Genomic DNA, 24,652 nt, shown 5'->3' on the forward strand with positions numbered 1-24,652 from the left:
ATGGACTTTGCTGCTATGACAGCTAAATGATAACAAGACCCCAAAGGAAGAATAGGGTTAATTCCAGCTCATGGGGAGCTCTTTGGGACAGAACCTGTTGAATTAGGATAGAATTGGTACTAGGATGGATGCAAGTGCTTTGGGTGGGGGAATCACAAGCTAAGGTGCCTGCAGTAGGGGAGCAGAAGCATGTCACGGGCCTTGCCACTAACCTAAAGTGAAAAACAAGACATTTGCCAGAAAATCCTGATAACAAATATGTAAACTGATGATGACTATGGATGTGAAGGAGCCCCCCACCCCTGACTATCTTGTAATGCATAGTCCTTCACAATTGTATGCAACAGTCCTTTCTCTAAAGACATATGAGGAAAGGACCAGTGGAGATTGTGAAGGTGCTGACAAAAAACCTGCCCTGTTTCACAATTTCCTTAGGGTTGTTAAATCAGATTTGTTAGTTATGATATCTTATTGATATAAGAAATATTTCCCAATCATTCTCTTCCTCTAAACCAGGAGCTACAAAGATGAGATATGTCATTCTTTTTTTACAGCTTCCGTTAAAGAACAAACCTCAATGAAAATTTGACAAACGAATGACTGATCTACTAAAAATTATAAAATTCCCTTTACTTTCTGACACAAGGACTGTTAATCCTTTCACTTCTGAGAAGGGCTAGGTCTCTCCTGGCAGCCTGTCTGGTTTGAATCCCAACCTTCAGTAAGTCTCTTAACATTCCTAAATTCAGTTTCTTCATGTGAAAAATGGAGTATGTACAATACCTACTTCCTTGAGTTGTGTGAGGGTCAAATGAGATAATGTTTAGAAAGTATTTCAGAGATTGGCACACAGTGAACACTACTATTTACTAATCCAAGAAACACCATCTTTATTTATATTCACAATTAACAGTTATATTCATTGAGGTTTATATTTGGTATCTAATAACAATAACAACAACAAAAAACAATAGGCTCTTTAACTTTCTCTCTCAGACAGAAGTTTGGGCGAGGGTGGTCTAATCTAGTAGGATGATGCCATAGGCATCCAAGACTCAGGCCTTCCTATTTTCCTGCTGTGCCATTCTTAGCCACGGCTTCTATTCACAAAATTTCCTCATGGTCCAAGAAGGCTACTAAAGCTCCAATCCCCATGTTTGAGTTCCAGCTATGATGCAAGAGAAATGGGTGTGGGGTGGAGAAGTGATGACATGGATTGAATTGTTTCTCCAACAAGATACATATTGAAATCCTAACCCCAACTACCTATGGATGTGAACTTACTTGGAAATAGGGCTTTTGCAGTTGCAATCAAGTTAAGATGAGGTCATACTGAATTAGGCTGGGCCCTAATCCCAAATGACTAGTGTCTATATAAGAAGAGGAGAAGAGATACAGACACAGAGGGAGGACAGCCATATGAAGATGGAGGCAAACACTGGAGTTATACTGCCACAAACCAAGGAATGCCAAACATTGCTTGTAGCCATCAGAAGCTGGGAAAAGGCAATGAAGCACAGACTTTAGAGCTTTCAGAGACAGCATGACTGTGCTGATACCTTTATTCTTCAGATTCTCTAGCCTCCAGAAATGTGAAAAAGTAAATTTGTTGTTTTAAGTCACCCAATTTATAGTACTTTGTTATGTTAGCCTGGGAAACTAAGACAGGACAAAGAGAAAAGGGTTCGTGCAGGCTGGCTGCCCCTTCCTTAAAGAGCCTTTCTAGAAGTTCCATGTCTAACTGAATAGAAGGCTGTAAAAAAGGTGCCTTTTAGTTTGTCAGATTACTACCTGGAATAAAATCAAACTTCTGTTATTAAGTAAGAAAGGAGAATTAATGCTGGTTCAGCATCTAGCAGTTTATTCCATAACTATATAACAGGACCCAAATATTGCAATCATGATGAAGTGTTTAATTGATCTATGTACAACTCCAAAAGCAGATAAAGATGACTACCTATAAGTATCAACTCTTTCTTTCAGTCACTATTTTTTTCACAGAAGTTATTCTTAAATGTACAACAGGTCCCAAGACAACTCTTCATTGTAGTGAGAGGTGACAAAAAATGTTATAGCAAGTGTTCCAGTTTGCAAGTTGCCAGAATGCAATACACCATAAATGGAATGGCTTTTAAAAAGGGGAATTTATTAAGTTGCAAGTTTACAGTTTTACAGCTATGAAAATATCCAAATCGAGGGAAGGCTATGAAAATGTCCAAATTAAGGCACCAGCAAGGGGTTACTGTCACTCAAGAAATGCCAATGACGTTCAGGGTTTTTCTCTCAATTGCAAAGTCACACGGTGAACATGGCACCATCCGGCTAACTTTCTCTCTAGGCTTCTTGTTTCATGAAGTTCCCCTGGGAGTGTTTTCCTTCTTCATCTCCAAAGGTCGCTGGCTGCTTGGGCTCTGTAATTCCTGTAGCTCTGAAGCTTTTTACAAAATGTTTCCTCTTTTAAAGGATTCCATTAAACTAATTAAGATCCACCTGGAATGGGTGGAGTCACAGCTCCCTCTCTTCAAAGCTTAATATCCACAGTTGGATTTGCCACATCCTCATGGAGATAATCTAATCAAGTTTCAACCCACAGTGCTGAATAGGGATGAAAAGAAACAGCTGCCTCCACAAGATGGATCCGGATTAAAACATGGGTTTTCTAGGGCACATCATCCTTTCAAACCAACAAGGAATCTGCATGTTTAAACAGGAATAGAATCAAGGGTTATCAGAGCCTTAGCACAAATGACAGCTTACTTTTTATCAGATTTTTTAGACAAAGGTTTTTATTAAGAAATCTTCACACACATGCTGTCTATACATTGTATTCAATCAATGGCTCACAATATCATCACACAGTTGTGTATTCATCACCATGGTCATTTTTAGAACATTTGCATCACTCCAGAAAAAGAAATATTAAAAAAAAAGATATGCAGTTTTTCATCTTTACAGTCTTATAAGCACTAAAGATAGCCCCTAATGTTTATTAATGAAGAGTCTTGGGTCCACCTAGAACTAACCCACCCAAAGTCCAAAGTTATCTTGATTACTGAGACTAGATCTAACTGAAGTGGGCCTGCCGGACAGGCATAGTAGCTTAGACTTTACCCTACAGGTCACCTATACCTCATTCCACCATTTTATTTCATGCATTCTGTGACTAAGCCTATAATCAAACTGTGCATACTCATTAATTAGATCACCTCTAATTACATAATCTGGCCACTGTGCTCATTATCCTAAACCCTGCCCATCTTTTCTCTAATAAAACTAGCTGAACCACTGCAGTTCATGGAGACAGATTTTGCACCACTAAGCCATTTGCTCTCCTACTTAAGTACCTAGTATTAAACTCTTTCTCCCTTTGAAAAAAGAAAAAAACTCATACAGTCAATACCCCTTAATCCTCCCTCATTGTCCACAAGTATTTCAATCTGTCTAATTTTTTACCCTTTATTCCCCCTATTATTTATTTTTTATCCTTACTTTTTTACTCATCTGTCTAAATGCTGGATAAAAGGAGCATCAGACAGGTTTTCCCAATCACATGGTCACATTTTAAAAGCTATATAGTTATACAATCATCTCAAGAATCAAGTCTACTGGAACACACTTCAAGATTCAGGTATTTCCCTCCAGCCACTCTAATACACCATAAATTAAAAAGGGATATCTATATAATGAATAAGAATAACCTCCAGGATAATCTCTCAACTGTTTGAAATCTCTCAGCCACTGAAACTTTACTTTGTCACATTTCTCTCTTCTCCCTTTAGGTCAAGAAGGCCATCTCAATCCCATGATGCCAGGTCCTGGCTCATCCCAGGAGTTCTGTCTCATGTTTTCAGGGAGATTTACATTCCTGGGAGTCATGTCTCATGTAGCAGGGAGGGCAGTGAGATTACCTGCTGAGTTGGCTTAGAGAAAGAGGTCACATCTGAGCAACAAAAAGATTCTCTGGAGGTGACTTTTAGGCATAATTATAAGTAGGCTTAGCATTTATTTTGCAGTAACAAATTTCAAAGGGGGCAAACCCCAAAATTGTGGGCTCAACCTATTAGTCAGTCTTTTTTTTTCAAAGAGAAAAATATTATTATGAGGTACATAGCAGAAGATCAGTGGCCTATCAGCCAAAAATTCTGTCTACCCAAGTTTAGGGAGTTCAAGGTCTTTATGGATTCTAGCAAGGGAGAGGAAATCATTACAATTTCAAATAATCAAGTCTAAGCAGAAAGGAAGTCATTTGTCATTTCAAAAGTGCAAGACAAAAGGAAGAGAGAAAAGGTTATCATTTTAATAGCAAAAATGTAAAACAAATGGAGGGGAAGCAGAGTTACCATTTCAATGGCAGGGTTTAGCCAATACAATTTACAAACATAAAGGGCTGGAGCAGTGAATGGCAAATTCAAGTTCTTCATTTGTATTAGGGCCTTTGCCCTTCAAGTTACTTTAAGAAAATGACCAGATAAAGGAAGTAGCAACTCTTAGAATCACAAAGCCACAAGACAAAGGCTTTTACAATCATTTCAGATATCAGAGCAGCTGAATTATAGTTCAGAGATTTCAGATATTTCCCTCTGTCTACTCCAATATAGCAGAAAGCAAAAAGGAATATCTATATGATGATTCAGTAATTATAATCATTCCTTAAATCTTAACTTCTTGGTTATAATTCCTCCCTTGCATTTGATAATTTTCTATCAGTCTTGAGGGATATCTGAGTGATGATACTTCTAACTTTTTCATGCCTGAAAAGGGGCATTGCCATTAAAGAGAAGGCAGATGAAACTGGTTGATGTCCTTGGAAAGTATAGTACTTCTGGGTATCAGAGCTTATCTGGCATTGGAACAATTCAGAGGTTTTAAGTCTCTGAAAAACAAACTTAATAAGTAAAATTTTAGAAAGTGCAGGATAAATCTTTCAAGGTTTCCAGGAATACTGTTGGTTGGGACTTGCTATACTGTGGCAGTTTGTCATATCTGGCTGAAACTTGCTTAAGAGTAACCTCCAGAATGACCTCTTGGCTCAATTTGAAATCTCTTAGCCATTGAAACTCTATTTCTTTCCCCCCTTTTGGTCAACTAACCCTACAGTGCCAAGGCCAGGGTCATCCCTGGGAGTCATATCCCATGATGCCTGGGCTAGACTTATACCCCCTGGAAATCATGTCCCACATAGGGGGGAAGGTCAGAGTTTGGTTTAGAGAGAAACCGCATTTGAGAAGCAGCAGAGGTTCTCTAGAGATAACTCTTAGGTATTAGTAACAAGTAGGTTCAGTTTTGCCATTACAGAAATAAATTTCATAAGGGCAAGTCCCAAGATTGAGGCTTTGGCTTATTAAATTGGAGCTCCTATTGCTTAAGAAAATATCAGGAATTTCCCAGGTGGAGAGGTTTACTAAGTCTGTTTTTATTGTCTAGCAAGAGACTTTGCAAATACTTTTTAAAAAAATTTTTACCCAAATACTCTGAAATGTATCAGGGTATAACATTAACTTGTATAGACTATTAAGATTTTATACCTTATTCTAGATTGTTTAAATAAACTGACCATACAGGTTGAATTAGTGTGCTACAGAAAATTTAATGTTTGGACAGAATAAACTTTTTTTTCTCATTTTGGTCTCACACAAAATTTAAAAAGTTTTAAAATACAGATAATATAATTTTTTTTACCTTTTATATTGATTTACCTTAGTTTGAACCAAATCAATTTCAGTCATATTTTTGATCAGTGTCTGATTTCTTTATCAGTTTTTTCACAGTTGCTATATGGAGTAATGGTGACTTTCAGAGATGGAGAACTAACTCTGAGTCTCAGGTATCACAATAAAGGTCCAGGGAACTACCAAGTTATACAAATAGCAAAACATTATAGAATTTAGAAATACTAGTTAAAGTTTACAATCTAAACTCTAAATTTTTATAAGCATTTTAAATGGAGCTACTCTCAGAAATAAAAACATTTGAGAGTTGTTTTATATTGAAAAGCCATACTAGAGGTTTTATCCTGTTTCATCTTTATACATTTACCAGAGTTACATTAATTTATAGATGAAATATAATTTATATATTTGTTCTACCTCTCTTTTAAAGTCTCTCTTTGTTGCAGATGAAGCTCTAACTTATAGTTGACTACATATACTTTTAGAGAAATATCAGAGCAAAGAAGTGCAACTGACAAGTAAATGTGGTTCCCTGCCAGTTTCAATCTGTTGTGTACCCCAGAAAAACCATGTGCTTTAATCCTCATTCAATATTTCTGGGTGGAAGCTTTTTGTTTGCTTCCATGGAGATGTGACTCACCCAATCATGGGTGGTAACCTTTGATTAGATGGTTTCCATGGAGATGTGTCTCCACCCATTCAAAGTTGGGTTGCTTACTGGAGCCCTTTAAGAGGGAACCACTTTGGAAAAAGCTACAGAGGCCACACAGCCAGAAACCTTTGGAGAGAAAAATGAGAAACATCCCAGGGGAGCTCCATGAATCAAGAAGCCTGGAAAGAAAGCTAGCAGATGTTGCCATGTTTGTCATGTTCTTTTCTAGTTGAGAGGGAAACCCTGAACATCATCAGCCTTCTTGATCCAAGGCATCTTTCCCTGGATGCCTTAGATTGGACATTTCTATACTCTTGCTTTAATTTAGACATTTTCATGGTCTTAGAATATATAAACTTGCAACTTAATAAATCCCCCCTTTTAAAAGCCATTCTGTTTCTGGTATATCACATTCCAACAGCTTGCAAGCTAGAACAGGTTATTTATAAGATCTGTAGCCTCTTCTAAAAATTATTAAAACCATGATTAACAACAACATACTATTGTTTAATATCTTACAGATTAGTATCAGGATATAACAAGGACAGTGAGAACATCAACAAGTTTTTAGGAATGTGTATACAATATGTAAATATATGAATAACATTTTACCTATATACATTTAGCTAATAACAGGATAGAAAATCTTATAACCACTGTAGTACTTCTTAAAAAATTCCTATGCAATATGTTAAACTATTTTTGCACCTTACTTTTCCATGGTGAAAGAACAAATCCTTTGTAACAGATTTTCCCTTAAAAGTGAGAAGACGTCTTCTGAAGTAAAGGATGATAAGGTTAACATAAACATTAATAAGGATTTTATTTTGATGTAAAATCTTTGTTTTCCAGACTACTGGAAAAGTACTTGGATGGTTAGGAAAAACTTTTTTAAACTTTACATTAAGAGCAGACTAACAATCCATGCTATTTTAATAGGGAGAAAACTAAACTTTAGTTTTGTATGCATATCTGATTTTGTGTAAAACTTTCTTGTTTGAAATATAATATAAACAGACTTATTAAATTTTGGTCAGCACTGACTATGGCAGAGAGAATTCACTTTTATAAATCTTTTGACGGCTCTCTATATTCACTCAAGACATATAGTCGATGACTACCACAAACAAAATTCACTTATTGAACTTTTTACTACTTTCCATATCCATTCCACCAATACTTTTTATTTATCCAGACTACAGATAATCAGAAATAAATCTGATAACAAATTCACAAAGCTTTTTGAACATGCATACTTCCTTCCAATAACAGTATTCATGAAGGGGAGGAGAGACAGAGATACCACAAAATAATGGAAGAAGGAAGAAATTTATGCTTGGTTTGGAACATAGCCAGGCATTTATATACTTTATACTCACAACACACAAATGATCACTTTACAACATGCTTAAATTTCTTAGTCCAATCCAGCATTACCTTCAAAGATCAGAAGATTTCCAAGTTTGAAATATAATCTTTTTGATATTTAAGGGATTTATATCTAGAAAAAAACTCAAATTTTTTCAACATTATTCTTAAGTGCTAAATAATGCTAGTTTACAAAATTAAATTATGGCTTTTAAAAAACTAGTTCAAAGCTCTATTTATTCAAAGATTACTTTCTTATTGAAAGGTTTAACAAGTATCTATGAGGTCTTCTTAGGTTATTATTTATTAGCCTGCTTTTTAAATTGTTTCAGCATTTTTATCCCTTTATGATTACTGCCTTACACTATACCATGGTTCAAGTATATTACAAAACATACTGATTGGCATTAACAAAGCCACTAAAAACTCAAGTTCTTCCACATAATGAAGTAACTAATGGCAAAGTAACCAAAAGCCAGATTCTTCGAAACCCAGGTAATCAAGGTTATAAAAATGTTCATTTATATTTCTTACTAAATTTAACTGATTTTTAAAATAAGATATATTTGAAGCATCAGTATATTCTTATTTTACTATATTTTATAAATGTTATTTTTACCAGGTACATTGTTTAGTTCATATAACCTACCTGCCCAGTTAGGCTAATTTTAATAGGGATTTTGAGAATGTACTCATAATACTAGCTTATTTTATCAGGAATCTTGTATAAGTGTAGGGAGAATGTACCCAAGCAGAATAAAATTGCATTTTTTGAATTAAAAAATTTATCATAAAATTCCCTTTATCAGAGGTTGAAAAAAAATCTTTGCTTTCATAATATCTTAAAATTACAAACAATTTTTAAGTACATTGACTATCAAATTCTAGAAAAAATACTGCAATTATTTAATTTGTCTTAAGCCTAAATCAGGGAAAACTTTTCCATAGCTCTCAAGGACCTTTCATTTTACTTAGCAAAATTTAGGAATTAGATTTTGCTTAATTATTCTTATACCAAAGTTATTCATATTTTAATAATGATTTGATTACTATGGTTACCATTGCAAAGATATTATTGAAGAAAATCATTTTAAGAAACAAAGCTTATTTTATAGCATTTCTTCTATGTCTACTACTTTAATCTCCAGACCCAGTAAAGAATTCTAAATCACACCTCCCTTATCTTCTCTCATGGCTGCTATAGGTGCTTAGGCGGATAGGAGACCCAATATCCTATCCTGCTATAGGGATAGGTGGGACAAAGAATGAAGCCTAGGTTGTTGAACTTGGATTTGAAAGTTTTAAGTGAGAGCGTGGTGGGATTTGAGAGTCCCCAAGTCCTTCTTTGAACTATTTTCAATTATTAGAACTACTTCACTAAAAGCTGTGACTGGGACAATTTTAAAAGGTCTTTGCTTTTTCCAGAGGAAGCCTTTTGGCGGCTTCCTGCTGCTTTAAGGAAATTCCAGGTGTGGTTTCTTTCTAATGTCCAGATTTATTTGTAGTAATTATAAAACTAAGGTTTTGAATCTTGCTGCCCAGAGAATTTTTCTTTCATTCTTTTTATTTTAGAAGTACTAATTTATATATATTTATATGCAGGTGCCTATTTGTTTTCAAGCAGTTCAAACAGAGCTGTTTAAGAATTTTTTGTTAATTTGCTATTACCATCCAGAGGAATGAACAGGTAGATACAATACATTGACTAGGCAGACAGACACAGAAAGTTAGTTACACAGAGGCACAGAAGTACTTTTGAAAGGAACAAATAAAATATTGAATACATTAACTCACCCTATTTCTGCCTTTTTTGCAGAATAGTTTTAACTATAATATTTTTTACTTTAACTGTAATGGTAGTTTTATTAGCTAGGGTTCTCTTGAGAAACAAAGTCAGCAGGAGATATCTGTAAATATAAAATTTATAAAAAAGTGTCTCACACAACTGTGGGGATGTAAGAGTCCAAGCTCTGTACAGCAGGCTGCAAGCTGGCAGCTCCAAGGAAGGTCCTCAACAAAATCTCAGGAGAGGCTGGCTGGCTGGCTGAAGCAGAAAGAGTGATTGTGTCCCCTGAATCCTCCTTAAAAGCCTTCTGGAGATTAGATTAAACACCACTCATTGCAGAAGACACTCCCTTTAGCAGATTGCAAATGCAATCAGCTGTGGATGCAGCCAACATGATCACAATTTAAGTCCATGAAATGTCCTCACAGAAACAGAAAGGCCAGTGTTTGTCTGACCAGACAAGTGGGCACCACTGCTGACCAAGTTGACACATAAACCTGACCATCACAGTAGTATATTCCCATAGAGCCACATTCTCAGGCCATTTCTCAGATTATGTTATAGAAATAAACCTTTTTCTCACAGACTCATAAGTAAAATCTCTCCAATTTTCAATACAGCCCACAGGTCCCATTTTTGAAGACTTTCCATAATTAGGAACACTTGATCATTGTACATGCAGGAAGATATCAACTAACAAATTTAATACACACATAACACTTGTTATATTTAAGCAACACACCAATTAATACTTAGGCTGAACAATATCAATTGACAAATAGAAGCTTAACACACCAATTAACAATCAAACAAGCATTAAATAATTATTGTACCTAGTTACAGGTATAATAATTATTTTAAATATTTTACACTGGCTAATTCTTAAATAGGCTTATTTAATTTCATTAAATACCAATTAATTTTTGGACTTATTTTCCAGGAGTATACTCAACAGACAAACTCAGGTCAGGGCCTCAAATCCATATAGAATGGCACCCAGAAATTAGAAGGTGTAGAAGCTGGAGCAAGAGAGATCATTCTGGAAGCATGACCCGGGCCCAGGTCAAGGGGACTCTGACTGCCTATCTTCCTGATCCACTTTTGTCTTGATGACCCTTTTACCCAGTCATATATCTGAACTTAGAACTGGAAACAGTTGCTCTCTTTGAAGAGGACCCAAAGGATGTGGAGTGCCGTCAGAACAGGGAAACTCCGGTTGTCAAGCCTCTAGACTAAATAGAGTCCAGCAGCCACAAAGGCTTGGTTTCCATGCTTACCTGAACTACCAAGGCTCCAAAACCTCAGGCAGATGGCCTCCTTGCTTCCTAGGATCTTTTTCTTCTCATCTGAGTCACCATTTTTACCAGACAAAGGTGGTGGATTCATGCCTGTGCACTCAAATAACCAATTGGTTTTAGAGGCTAGAAGCCCCAAATCAAGATGTGGGCAAGGCCATGCATTTTCACCAAATCTGTAGTGTTCTGGTGCTGGCTTGCCACAATCCTTAGGGTTCCTTGGCTTGTGTCTCTGTCTCCCATCATTTGACAGTCTCTCACTTGTTCCTGCTCTTCCAGTTTCTGCTGACTTCTGGTCAATTAGTCAGTCAGTCTTGTAGTTGTTGCCATGTTATAATCACGGGTTTGCGGCCCTGTCTGCTAACAGTGTGTGTCAAAGAAAAGAGGATGGCAGTTAGAGGGCTGATAAAATAAATAATAAATGAAGATGATTTTCACAGTAAACTCAACTTTAACTTCAGCATTAGGTCATAGCCTTCTTACATCTGATTTTTAAAATTCTCATAGTGTTGTCAGATAAAACACGGAATAGCCAGTTTGATTTGAATTTCAGATAATAATTCTTTAGTGTAAGGATGTTCCAAATATTGCACAGGACATCCCTATAGTACCTACTTATTCCAAAAAAATTATTCACTGTTAATTTGAAATTCAGATTTAACTAGACATCCTGTATATTTATCTGCTAAGTCTGACAACCCAACAAGAGGGAAAAAAAATCACAATGATGCCCACTGGCAAAGTACAGATACATGGTTTCTCACTTCAACAGGGCTCTGTGAGGCAATGGTACTTTTATCTTTTCTAAGCCTCCTCTCATCTACTCAATGATCCTTTCTGTTTCTCTCAAGCACCAGGTCCTTTGCAGAAAATGTACTAATTGCTTACCACATTCTTCATTGAGAAAAAGAAAGCATATAAGGTAGAATTCCTTCAACATGTTTCTATCCATTCCACCTCACTGTCTATGCCTACAATTTACTTCTTACTGCTCTTCAGTACAGAAGGCCCTCCTCCTGTTGAAAGTGTCTCTTCTGCACGATGGATTTCATAATCTCAGCTCCTCAAGAGTCTAGGGTCCCCATTCTCATCCTTCAAGTGCTCAGGAGTTCAGGGCCATCCCTTCTTGTCTCTGTTCCAATTTCTGAATTCCTGTTGGCTCTCTTCAGCCTGAGAACAATGAAGGCCTTTGATCTTCAACACAGGTGTAGACCTCTAACTGCTATCCTCTTATCTTTGACACTCAAGCTCTTTGAGAAGCAGTCTGCACTGGTTGGTCTCAAACTTGACTAATCATCAGCACTACCTAGGAAATTTTATTTAAACTATTGATTTCAAGTTCCTTCTCCATACCTACTAAATCATAATTTTCTGGGGGGGCCCTCATCACCTCCAGCCAGTTCTACCTCTGTAATATCTCTGGGCTCTGTCCCCACCTCTGAATGTCCACTGCTCCTGCTCTGACCCATCATGCATGAGTCCTACCTGGATTACTACAACTATCTTTTAATTGCCCTATGTGCTTCTAATATCCTGCAACATACTTGCACCTGATCCTCAGATTGGTTGCTGTAAATTCAGATTTTATCTTGTCACACTTCGAATTTGAGTTCTTAAATGACTTTGCTTGCCTCAAAGATAAAATCCAAATTCCTTAGCATGCCAGAGTCTTTAATTATGTGTCGGCTCCTAATTGTGCAATCAAATTGCTCATTACCCTTCCCCCCAACAATACTCAACACACCTGAAATTTTGCCAGGCACTAAGCATTCTTGTTTTACAGGTTTTACTTGGGCACCTTCAAAGCTTCTCCTACCTGGAACATCTTAATACTCTTAACCTCACTCCTCCTTACCCTGGAAGATCAGGAATAACCTACATAAATGTCTGTTTTTGCCATGGATGGTAAGCTCCTTGAAAGCAGACAGGGTATCTAGTTCATTTTTGTGGCCTGCACTATATACAACAAAGTCATATTAGATTGTTGTAGGTACTTGGTTAAAGAAAGAATGCCTGGAAGAAAGACTGGACAACTGAATTAAAACAGTAAAAGTTATTTCCTGGGAAGAAGTGTTGAAAAGCAGATTAAAATTCTGTAAGGTAAATGATGTTTAGACTCATAAAGTGGATGGGACCTCAGACAACATGCAGAACATTTTACAAATGCCCACTGATTAATTTTTTTTTTAAATGTAACTCAGATTACACATATACCTCATCAAAACCCATAGGGTCTCTATTCAGCTGTGTTTCCCTTTTATCTGTACCTTTTTCTCTCCTTTCTTCTGTTTATCTTTTTATTCCCTATAAAATTCTACAATGGCTACAAAATTTCCTGATATGCCCAGTAAATCCTGCTACTAACCTCAATGCAAATGATAGTACATCATGTCTATTCATCCTTGTATTTGTATTTCTGTGGTAAACAGGTCAAAAGTTTCACAATCCACCAACCATCTCTTTCTTCTGGCCTATGGGTAGGACATTTATCATCAACCTTTTACATTTTCTTCACACTCATTTTTACTATTAATCATCCTCTCCACAGTTAATTAGAATTCATAAAATTCTCTACCAAAAATGAATTTCTACATGGATAATGTATTTTTTCAAGGTACACGAGAGTTAACTAGGGTACTTGTTTATACTAGATTTGCAAATACATGGGCAAAATATTTATTAATCTACTCATCTCACCCTGTATACAAAAGGTTTTTTTTTGTGTGACTAGAATAGTGCAGTACGTTAAAATATTTTATTATTAGCATTATATGGCCTATGTCAAATAGTTTAAAGTAGTTTTCTTTCTCTTAGCAATACATACTGCTCTCATTTCCTGAATATTGATCTATATTTCTGACTTCAAATGATCAGTGATCTTGAATAAGTGACATTATCAAATGTGCTTCCCACAAAGTTGAAATTTTGTGTTAAAGTCAGAAAAGTCAAGAGGCTTCTTTATGGTTTTAAAAAGCTGTTCTTATTGACTGGATATTTGATAAGGATTACTGTTTTGGTTTTTTTTTTTTCCTGTTTGGATAATGGGTAATGTGGTTATGTTTCAAAAAAGAGTTTTGAACTTTTAGAAATACATATAAAATGTTTGTAGATAGTGATATTATGGCTAAGATTTGCTTGAAAATAATATAGCAAGAGGGTGCTGGTGAAAGCAGGTAGGTTATAGATGAAATAAGATTGGTAAAATTGATAATTATTGAAACTTGACGATGTAGATTAAATATACTAGTCTACTTTTGAGAAAATTTTAATTTTCCACTACAAAGTTATTTAAAAGGTGCGCTTAATCTGTTAAATTATTAAGTATTTGAACAATTAATATTAAGTATCTTGAGAGTAGTTTATCACTTAACACTGAAAAGAAAAAAATGTGAAGTATGATATATATATATATCACACTCATATTTTGCTTTTCTTGCATTTGATCATCACCATAGATGACAGAACCAGTTATCAAATGATATTAAGTATGGATCATATTAGAAATATTTTTGAATTGGTATATATTATATAATCATACGAATAAAATTGGGATGAAAGTATATTACTCACAGATTATGCAAAATCCAAGCATATCAGTTTCTGTCTAGAGACACAGTATGAGTCTGTCCATTAGAAATTTCTGCAGTGATGAAAATGTTCTCTATCTGCTCTGTCCAATATGGTGGTCACATATAGCTATTAGTCTGGCTAATGTGACTGTTTTAGTCTGTAAGCTGCTGGAATATGATATACCAGAAACAGAATGTTTTAAAAAGGGGAATTTATTAAGTTGTAGGTTTACAGTTCTAAGGCCATGAAAATGTCCCAGTTAAGGCAAGGCTATACAAATATTCAAATTAAACCATTCAGGGAAAGATACCTTGGTTCAAGGAGGCCAATGATGTTCATAATTTCTCTCTCAGGTGAAAAGGCACATGTGACGTCTGCTAGCTGTCTTTCCAGGCTTTTTCAATGGCTTCCCAGGGGCTCTGCCCATTCTTTTGGCTCTGTTGGTTCTGGTGGCTCTCAAGCTTTTACCAAAATGGCTCCCTCTTAAAGGGCTCCAGTAAGAAACTCTACCTTGAATGGGTAGAAACACATCTTCATGGAAACTATCTAATTCAAAGTTACTACCCACAATTGTGTGGGTCACATCTCCATGGAAACAATCAGAAAGGTCCCATCCAACAATATTGAATGAGGATTAAAGGACATGGCTTTTCTGGGGTACATAATAGCTTCAAACCCACACAGTGACCAAGTGGCTAATGTACCTAGTGAGTGGCTGGTATGACTGAGGGACAGAAATTAAATTTTTAATTTTAATTTTGATTAACATTTTGATTTCATTTAAATTTTATTTAATGTACATTGTAAAGAACTTTTCATTATAAGATATAAAAAATTATGTTTTCCAGTAGATTTATACCCCCTGTCAACAAGAGAAAAATAAAATCACAAGGTTAATGTATGAAGTAAATTAAAAATTGATTAGAATTCTTACTACACGATCTCAAATACTCAATAAATGTTGAAATTTAAACTAAGAAACATTATAAATGTTATCTGTAAATAATGTCACAGATTTTAAATTTAGTCAATTATATCTATCTTGTTTTAAGACTTCAATTGTTAGAGTTCCAAACCAAAAATTTATAATAGCTAATAATAATAACAGATAACATTTATTGAATACTTATATAGAGGCACTATTTTAATTATTTATATAAGTATTAACTCATTTAATCCTCATATCAATCCTATGAGATAGATATACTATTAAATTCCCATTTTTAAAGGAAGAATCTTAGACACAGGGTAGTAATAACTTGCTCAATTTTGTATATAATATGTCAGAGCTATGTACCCCCTCTAAAGACATGTTCTTAATCTTAATCCCATTCCTGAAGGTGTGAACCCATTGTAAATTGACCTTTTGAAGAAGATATTTTGTTAACTGATCAGCTGAATCAGGATATGTCTTAATCCTATAACTGGAAACCTTATGGAAAGAAAGCCATGTGGAGGAACCAGAAGTTGGAAGTCAATGGAACCCAGAGAAGAAGAGGAAATTGCCATGTGACAGGAAAACCACTGAACTCAACAATTCCCAGCCAACTAGAATGCTACTGACTCTGTGCGGAAGCAAGCCTTTCAGTCTCTGAAACCATGAGGGAATAATAAGTCAACCCATAGTGTGTATATGTCATGGCAGACAGGAAAAATATAGTAACTGATGGGGCTGGGAATTGAACCCTGAAATTTGGCATAAGTCTACATTCTTTATCAATTTTGTATACTGCCCTTCTTGAGTTAATTTGCCTAGAGAAGATTAAAAGAGAATGATTAAATAGCTGTTAAAAAAAATATGTTCATAAGGAGTTTTTCATCACCTTGGAAAATAATTACGTATTGTATTATAAAGCTAAGAGGAAAGAAGTTTATAAACTTGTTTAATCTCCTTCCCACCCCTGCCAACATAAATATGCTTAGATAAAAGATTGGGAAAAAATAAGTAAAAATGTTAAAAATGATTGTCTTTGGGTCTTGGGATTATAAGAGTTTTAGTCTTTGTATGTTCAAAATTTCTATAATAAGAAAAATGTTTATTATAAAACTTTAGCTATTAAAATTATAAAGCATATTTTAAAACTCCTCATGATTTACACTAATATTTTTTGTTTGTTTGTTTGTTGTTTTTTTAATGCATGGAACGTATTTGACTGGAGGCAAAAAAAATCAGCTATAAACTGGGAAAATTGGGGAAATTTGACCTTGGGTCTTATAATATTGGATTATGTTTTTGAAAGATACTTTTGTTGGCTACAGAATTCTAGTTGACAGTTTCTTCTTTGAGTTCTTTAAAGATGGTGTTCACTGTGTTCTGGTTTGCATTGTTTTCTGCTCAAATTGAGAGCTTGGCAGAAAAAAACAAAGTGTTGTTGGAGACAGATGTGGAGAAAGCTGAACCCTGCAGGAACTTAGCCTGGAGAAACATCAGGGGCCAAGCAATGGAGAGAAAAGTGTGCTCTCCAGGAATTTCAAGAGCAAGTCACACTAGAACTAGGAAGGAAAGCCTCTTCTTCCTCCAAAGTCTCTCCAACACCTTACCGACAATGCCTCGTATCTTGCTGGCTGGCAAAGGAGAAATATTTTTAAGGTCTAGTTCAATTATCACAGAACAGAACAGGTTACAAAAAAAAAAAAGGTAAATTTGGAGCTTAGGCAATAACCTGATAACCAGTATAGGGGGATTTTTTGTCTCCCCTCCCCCTTTTTCATTTTGAATCATTTCTATTGCCATGTTGTCAAGTTCTGTTATCTTTTCTTAAGTGTCTAATCTGCTATTAATCCCATCTAGTATATTTTTCAACTCAGACATTGTTTTTACTTATAGAAGTTTTGAGACTTTTTCATATCTTCATACTTAACATGCTTTTATTTTCCTCTCCCATGTGAATGTATACAATATAGTTGTAACTGCTTAAGTATTCTTGTTCACTAATTCTATCACCTGTGCCATTTTAGGGTGTTTCTTGATTTTTTCACTATGCCCAGTAATATCTGATTGTATAGCAGATACTGGAAATTTTATCATGTTGGGTGCTGAATATTTTTGTATTCCTTTAAATATTCTTGAGTTTTATTTTGGGATAGAATTACTTAGAAACAATTTGGTCCTTTCAGAGCTTACTTCTGAGAGAGCTTACAGTGGGCCCACACCCCCAGGAATAGATTATGTTTAAGGACATGTTTTTCTTGGGTGCACTCCAAGCCACCACAGGCACATTCATCTTTCTTTAAATGTGGGAAGCGTTTACCATTATTTCTTTGCTTATTGTTCTATTCTTTTCTTTCTTACCCTTCTGGGACTTCCACAGTTCTGTATGGGTACACTGGCTGCTGTCCCACAGGTCTCTTAGGCTCAGATCATATTTTTTTCATTCTCTTTTCTTTCTTCTCCTCAGCCTGAATCATTTCCATTGTCTTGTCTTCGACTTCACTGATTCTTTCTCCTGCCAGCTCCAATCTGCTATTGAAACCCTCCAGGAAATTTTTCATTTCAATTATTGTGGCCTTCAACTTCAGTAATTCTGTTTGGTTCCTTTTAAAAAATTTTTGTCAAGATTCTCATATTGTTCATTCATCATTTTCCTGCTATTTGTTCCTAGTCTTTCTCTACATTTTCATTTATCTCCTTGAGCATACTGAAGAGCTTTATTATTTTTTAAATGTCTTCATCTGGTATGTCCAAAGTCTTGTTGTCTTTGTTGTTCAAATGGTTTCTGAATTTTTACCTTGTCACTTTAGATAGGCCATCATTTCCTGTTTGTCTTGAAAGCTTTTATATTGCACACTGTACATTTTAATATTTTAATGTGTTAACTCTGGGACTTAGTCTCTGTGAGTTGTTTCTTCCTTAAGTTTACAATCCAGCTAGTGATATGATAGATATTTCCTTCAGTGCCAGAAAATAATAAAAACAAGCTAACCAATGCAAAAAAGTACCTTTCACAGTCTTTGCAAATTGGCTCTGAATTGGATGGTGCTCTCCTTCACAGTTTAGTCTACCTATCAAGAAAGTGAAGTGCAGGGTCCTCTGTCTTTTCTAAACCTTCCTCTTGCCCATGGCCTCAGGAATTCCCTGTTTAAAGGAATCTAAATGTCCCTGTGAAATGAGATGACATACTCCCAGGTGCTCTATTATATGTCTTAAAGCCAGTAATCTTTTTCCCAAGGTCACTTTGACTTGTTTCTTACACTACCTTAGCTGTTCACAAGCTGCTTCTGCCTGCAGGGCAAGTTCCAGGAGCATGAGCCTGAGATGAGTTTCCTGGTTCAGTCTTTTAGGAAACTGACACACAGGTACTACAGTATCACGCAGGAGTTACTCTCTGCTCCTCTGGAATAGGTCTGGGGACCCACAGTGGGAGTGCAGGCTGGCTCCACTCCATACAAGGGGAAGGAGGGGGGTAGGAGTGGAGAGAGAAGGGCCAGCTGTGGCACCACGAGATTCCCCTACTGGTGTTTAAGGCTGCATTTTCTTGATTCTGGACTCACACAGTTACTACAACCTCTTAAGGGTTTTCCAGAATTTGAAGATTGCTTTGTCAGTTTTTCTAGTTATTCAAAGATTCTGTGGAAGAACAGCAGCCAGAAATGCCTTACTCCACCATCTTGATTGACAAACATCAGGCCAGGGCTCCCACTCAATAAATGTTTGGTGAATAGAAGAATTAATCACCAGGTAGCACATCCATAGCAAAAAACCCATAGTCAAGGCCAGATATACTCTAGGTGACAGCACACTAGGTTCCTAAAACTGCTACTTTAGAATCTCTCTACTTAATATCATTTTTTTAACATCCTTGGAAAACAAGCAAACCTTTCCTCCAAATTACACAAATGTGTCATTTCTCAATCACAAAGGGATCTCACTGACCCATTGTGTATGTTTTGCAACCAGTCCTCCCTGTCTCACTCATGAAACAATAGTCACACACCTTCAAGCTGTCAGCCTAAGGTCATGAAGAGAACAAAGCCTACTGCCCCCTCCACACACACACACATTAGTCACAGCACCACAAAAAGGATAATTTAATTCACATCCACATAGAACAGACTTCCATCTGGGTAAGAGGTAGAGCCTTTGGGCTCCCTTCCAATTCAGCAAGGCGGGATTCTAGCCCTGATGACCCAGATCAATTCGTTTACTACATAAATCAATTCTGTAGTGTGTTGCCAACCTAAAGGGATGTGACTTTCTTTACTTGTTTTTATACTGATATTACATTTTAAAATGCTCCTGAAAGATCTCTTGTATTTCTTCTTCCTGTCCCAGCTGAAAGAAACAGTTCTTCGGATTTCACATACAATGTCCTCAGACTTTGTTCTTGAGCTACCCCAATAAAAACTGTGGATATGAAACGTTCCTTTATAGTTTCTGTCAACATACATATTTTAAAACATTTTAAGACATCCTTCGGTTACATGGTAAAAATTGTCAGCAGTGATCTAAATGCTAGTTTTTCATCTAACTACTCTCACACTCTTCTTTGGGGCTTGAGGCCTGTGTTCTTTTGTTCAGCAAAAAACAAATGAGTACCAGGTCAGAAGGACCTCCACATACATGACTCCTGGTTCCTTTATCATCCCAATAACAAGGATCCAACACTTGAAAATCCTTTGTTGACGGAAGCTTCTTGACAAGGAAGTACTGTACCACCGGGAAACTCTGTACAAGTTGGTCAACCTACAGATGGAGGGTGGCCAAGAGCAGGCGAAACAGTGACGAGCTGGTGGAGCCGCGGCCTCTCTCTGTGGAAACGCGCTGCACAGATGAGCTTGAACTACAATCTGAGGATTCTAATCTGCCTGGGTCCTTGAGCAAGAGAGTTAGAAGTCATTGTCACTCTCGTCCAGGGGCTCAGGTTTCCGGATCCTTCGATTAGGCTTAGCTGGTGAGAGTGCAATGCTCTCATCTTCTAAATCATCATCATCTTCTTCATCATCTTCCATGTCAATTTCACTGTCTTCTGAATCTTCATTATTGTCAGAGTCACCACCTTGCATTGTGCCCACGATGCGCTTGTTGGGTCTTCCTTGCATGAGCACCTCCATGGCCGTCCGTGGCTTTGACAGCCGCCTCTCTTCCAGTTCACTGTCAGATTCATCGACTTCCTGGATATCGATGTCAGAATCATCATTACTTCCACTTTTGAGCAACCGTTTTTCTTCTTCCTTTAGCTTGTTCTGCATCAGACGGAGAGTATTTTCAGCTTCCTCAAACCTCTCCTGCTCCAACCTATGATGCTCCTCAAGCTGCTGTTCCAGGTAAGTCAGATTTTGAAACTTCTCTAGATAAATGTCATACTGCTTTTGCAACTCTTCCTCAATCTTCTCATATTCATCCATAAAGGCTGGCCTGACACTCTGCAGCATCTGTAATCGCTTTCGATTTCTTTCCAGTTCTAATTTTCTCTTTCCAGTTCTAATTTTCTCTTTTCAATTTTGGCTTCTAAATTGGCTTCATCAGAGGCCACATTATTGAGCAGATCTTTAGTCTTCTGAACCTGTGCCAAAACATCTTTTATTGTAATTCTCATCACTTTTTCAGTCTCATTTATTTCCAGAGGTCTGGCGATTGCTTCTGTTCTCAGTTCCCTCAACTCCACCTCCTTGCCCAGCAAGTCATAGAGAGATGCTCCTTTGGAGGTGATTTCAGAGGCAAGCTGCCTGGCTGCTTTCAGATCTGCAATCTTTGAGCCAAGATCAAACTTGAATTTGCTGATATCTTCATCTCCTATTTTGGAGCCCTCCATTCCTCTGGTCTTCATAGCGTTATAAAGGACTGATGTGATTTTCAATAGTTCTTTAACGGCATACCCATCTGCTTGATAAAGCTTCTTAGTATTGAGTTTTATATGTGCTTTGGTTGCCATGAACTGGGCAACTGCCTTAATGAAGAAAACTCGGTCCTGTTCAGTCTCGACATCAGAAGGGATGTCAGTCTGAGGTTCATATCTTTTCACAAGCCAGAGGAGTACTTCAGATACAAGTCCAAAATTTGGAGTGCGGAAATTTTCCATAGAAATATGTCGAGGGTATCCTAAGGCTCTCATCATCTCTGTAAAATTGCAGAGATCACGAAAAGACATGGCGCTCTGGTCCCCAGCAGCACCGGGTCGCCGCCGCTGTCGCTCGTCCCCAGAGACCACAGGCTGGGTGCTCGCCGGTCTCTACGGCAACCATCCGAACTCTGGACGGCGCGCGGGCCAAACGGCGTGCGCGTGCGCAGAGAGTCAACCTACACTAATATTTTATATTAGAAGCAAAGCAACCTAAATCTAGATTGTTATAAAAGCTCATCAAATTTTTTCCTGTAGTGTGGCCATTTATTTTCCAAGATGCTTTTACCCTGAGAATTAGACTAGTTTTAGTTGAGTATGAAGACACTTTTATTTCTAATTAAGTCCATTTTCCTTAAAGATATGACTGTACTTGTTTGTCAGATAAACAAAGAAAAACCTTTTTTTCCCTGAAAAGTCAAATCAATGAACCTTAAAATTGAACCTTCTGAACTAATAATTTAACTTTCCTTTGAGGATGGCAAAAACATTGTGGGCAGGATGAAAAGAACATGTTTTGCAAATTATTCCTGTCTTCCTTCATTGATCTGAGTACTTAGAAGCTAAAAATACCTTCTGAAATATGTTATGTATGCTTGTTTCAATGACTGTTCATTAAACAGATAATATATCACATATATCAATCTGGATTTCCCTAAGATGTATAGGACCGACTCCTGAATTGTCTAGTAGCTACATGAATCATTGTTTCTAGATGCCGTTTGTTGAAGGTTTATTAAATGGAAGATACTACACGGAATATTTACGTTATCTCATTAAATTCTCACTCTAGTTCGATGAAGTGTTTATCCTCATTTCCATTTAGCAAATGAGGAAATTAAGGTGCAAAGAGAAAATTCAATTTGGGCAGGGTCAGCTGCTATGTAAGTGGTTTCAAATTCAGGTCTTCCAGGTGCAGTGATTATGAGGATTAAACAAAATAACCCAAGAAGAAACCTCTAGTAGAATTCTAACCTGTTACCAAACCAATACATGGTTGAAGATCTTTACAGACTCTAAATGAAAAGAGGGAAGAAGAAGATTAATAATGAGATGGCATTTAAGCGATCAGATCTATGTTCCATTTATCTGGAATTTTTCTGTCTCTTATCCTCTCGTAAAGGACTCCAGTAAAAGGATTAAGACCCACCTTGAATGGTAGGTCACATCTGAATTGAAATAACCTAACTAAAAGGTCCCACCTGTAACAGGTCTGTACTATTTTGGCAAACTGTCTGGCAGTATCTACTAAAACTGAACACATCCTCTGTAATTCAGCGTATCGACTTATAGGAATCTTCTCATCTGAAATGAGTACATATATTCACTACAAAATGTACAAGAATGTTCACAGCATCATTTTGCATACTAGCTCCAAACTAGAAAAAACCCAAATGTCCATCAACAGTGTTTATGGAGTAAAATTTTGCTTCACACAATGGAATCTTACATAGCAAGGAGAAGGAACAAACTAAAACCACCCTCAACAGGATGATTAAATCGTACAAAGTTAAGCATGAGAAGTCAGACTGAAAAGAGCACATGTGGTATAATTCCATGTATATAAAGTTCAAAACAGTCAACACTAATTTATGTTACAAATTAGGATAATGGTTGTCCTTTATAGGGAGGGGAGATAGGAAATAGATCAAGGGGTCTTCTGGTGTTCTAGAAATGTTCTATTATTAATGTGTGAGTGCTGGTTACATGGGTTTATCCAGTTTATGGAAAACTATTGGGGTATATACTTATGAATTGCATACCTTCTCCATATACATATTTTTTTTTTCAAAGTAAAGTTTTAAAGTTAAAAGAATTCCAGCAAACACTCCCTCCTCCTTCTTGTTATGTGAGCTTTGGCAAATTTCTTAAGATTTTGAGTCTCAATTTCTCGTTATATAAAATGGTAATTTAATACTGCTCACTCCATATATTTTCTGTGAAAATATAGTGAGAAAATAAATATGAAGCACTTAGCAAAATGGCTGGCAGCACTCACTAAATATTAGCTATTATTACAATAATTATAATGATTAACAAATATACCATGGACTAGTTTTACTCCTGAAGAAACAACTATTGATGCGTTCTCTGTGGTTACACCCACTGGAGTTTATTGCTTATTTTATGAGCCATTATGTAGAATCTAAATCCAGTCACAGCCTAGAAAAAAAGATAATTTTTCCCCCAGCTTCTCTGCTGTTTTATGCATCCATCCTCCCTAAATTATAATATTTATTCCACATTTTTTAAGAGCACAAGGTGTTAAAAACAATTTTTTTCTGATAGCCCACTAGTAAATGAAAGTAAGGAAAAGAGCCTCCAGGAATCATAATAGTTTATATTACCTTTTCATTAGTGCTTCACAACAATCTGTGATAAAGACAGAGAAGGAGTTACATCTTGATATTAAATATGAACAAACAAGCTCAGCAGGGGCCAGATTGCTAAGAAATGCAACAATTGGGACCAAGGTTATTATAAAATTTTGTGGACAATTTAGGAAGGGAAGAAGGAGGGTAATTTAAGGTAATAAGAAAATCTTTGCTCAAGCAATTATGTTAAGTGAACTTTTTGTGATGATACAAACATACTATATCTGCACTGTCCAATATGGTAGATGCTAGCCACTGTGGCTACTGAGCACCTGAAATGTGGCTAGTGTGGTCAAGGAACTGAATTTTTAATATTATTTCATTTAAATTAATTTCAATTTAAATGACCCCATGTGGTGAAAGACTAGTATATTGACTGTGCAGCTGTACGGTTTCAGGAATCATGGTAAAGTCCCATGGTGAAGGGGAAGCGGCTGAGCTAAGAGAGGTAGAATCTCATTCACTTTGTGTGTAAGTCATCTTTATTATTATTACTATTATTAGAGAAGTTGTGGGTTTACAGAAAAATCAAGCATAAAATACAGGTTTCTCATACACCACATGGTTAGGTCATCTTATATCCCAACTTCATATACATGCAAATGTATGTATGGGCCAAGAATTATTTGGTTTCTAAGTTTGCATTCATACAATATATGTTGGGTATCTGCTGTATTTTGAAAGACTATATATTTGGAGAAGACATTTTATTGTATTTTTAAAGTAAATGCTTTCTTTGTTCCAAAGCAGTGACCTCTGGGAGGATTGTAAGTTACCACATGTGAAACAAATTGGAAGTGCAGTGGGAGTTGCTTGACAGATAAGACTTAAGAGTTGAGACTCAGCTTTCTTATCTTTAAAATAATGGCATTGGGATGG

At 36.4% G+C, this 24,652-nt stretch overlaps 1 protein-coding gene across 1 annotated transcript; it reads right to left on the minus strand.

Moving 5' to 3' along the window:
- Positions 1–2,202: 2,202 nt before the first annotated feature.
- On the minus strand, positions 2,203–21,535 carry LOC143681447 (clusterin-associated protein 1-like). Its single transcript, XM_077158494.1, is given in 3 exon segments — positions 2,203–2,694; positions 17,633–20,754; positions 20,757–21,535. Coding segments are annotated over 2 exon segments (1,260 nt in total). The 5' UTR covers positions 21,429–21,535; the 3' UTR covers positions 2,203–2,694; positions 17,633–20,166.
- Positions 21,536–24,652: the final 3,117 nt, after the last annotated feature.

This window comes from Tamandua tetradactyla, chromosome 4 (assembly GCF_023851605.1).
Source record: "Tamandua tetradactyla isolate mTamTet1 chromosome 4, mTamTet1.pri, whole genome shotgun sequence".
In the NCBI taxonomy this organism is placed as follows: Eukaryota; Metazoa; Chordata; class Mammalia; order Pilosa; family Myrmecophagidae; genus Tamandua; species Tamandua tetradactyla.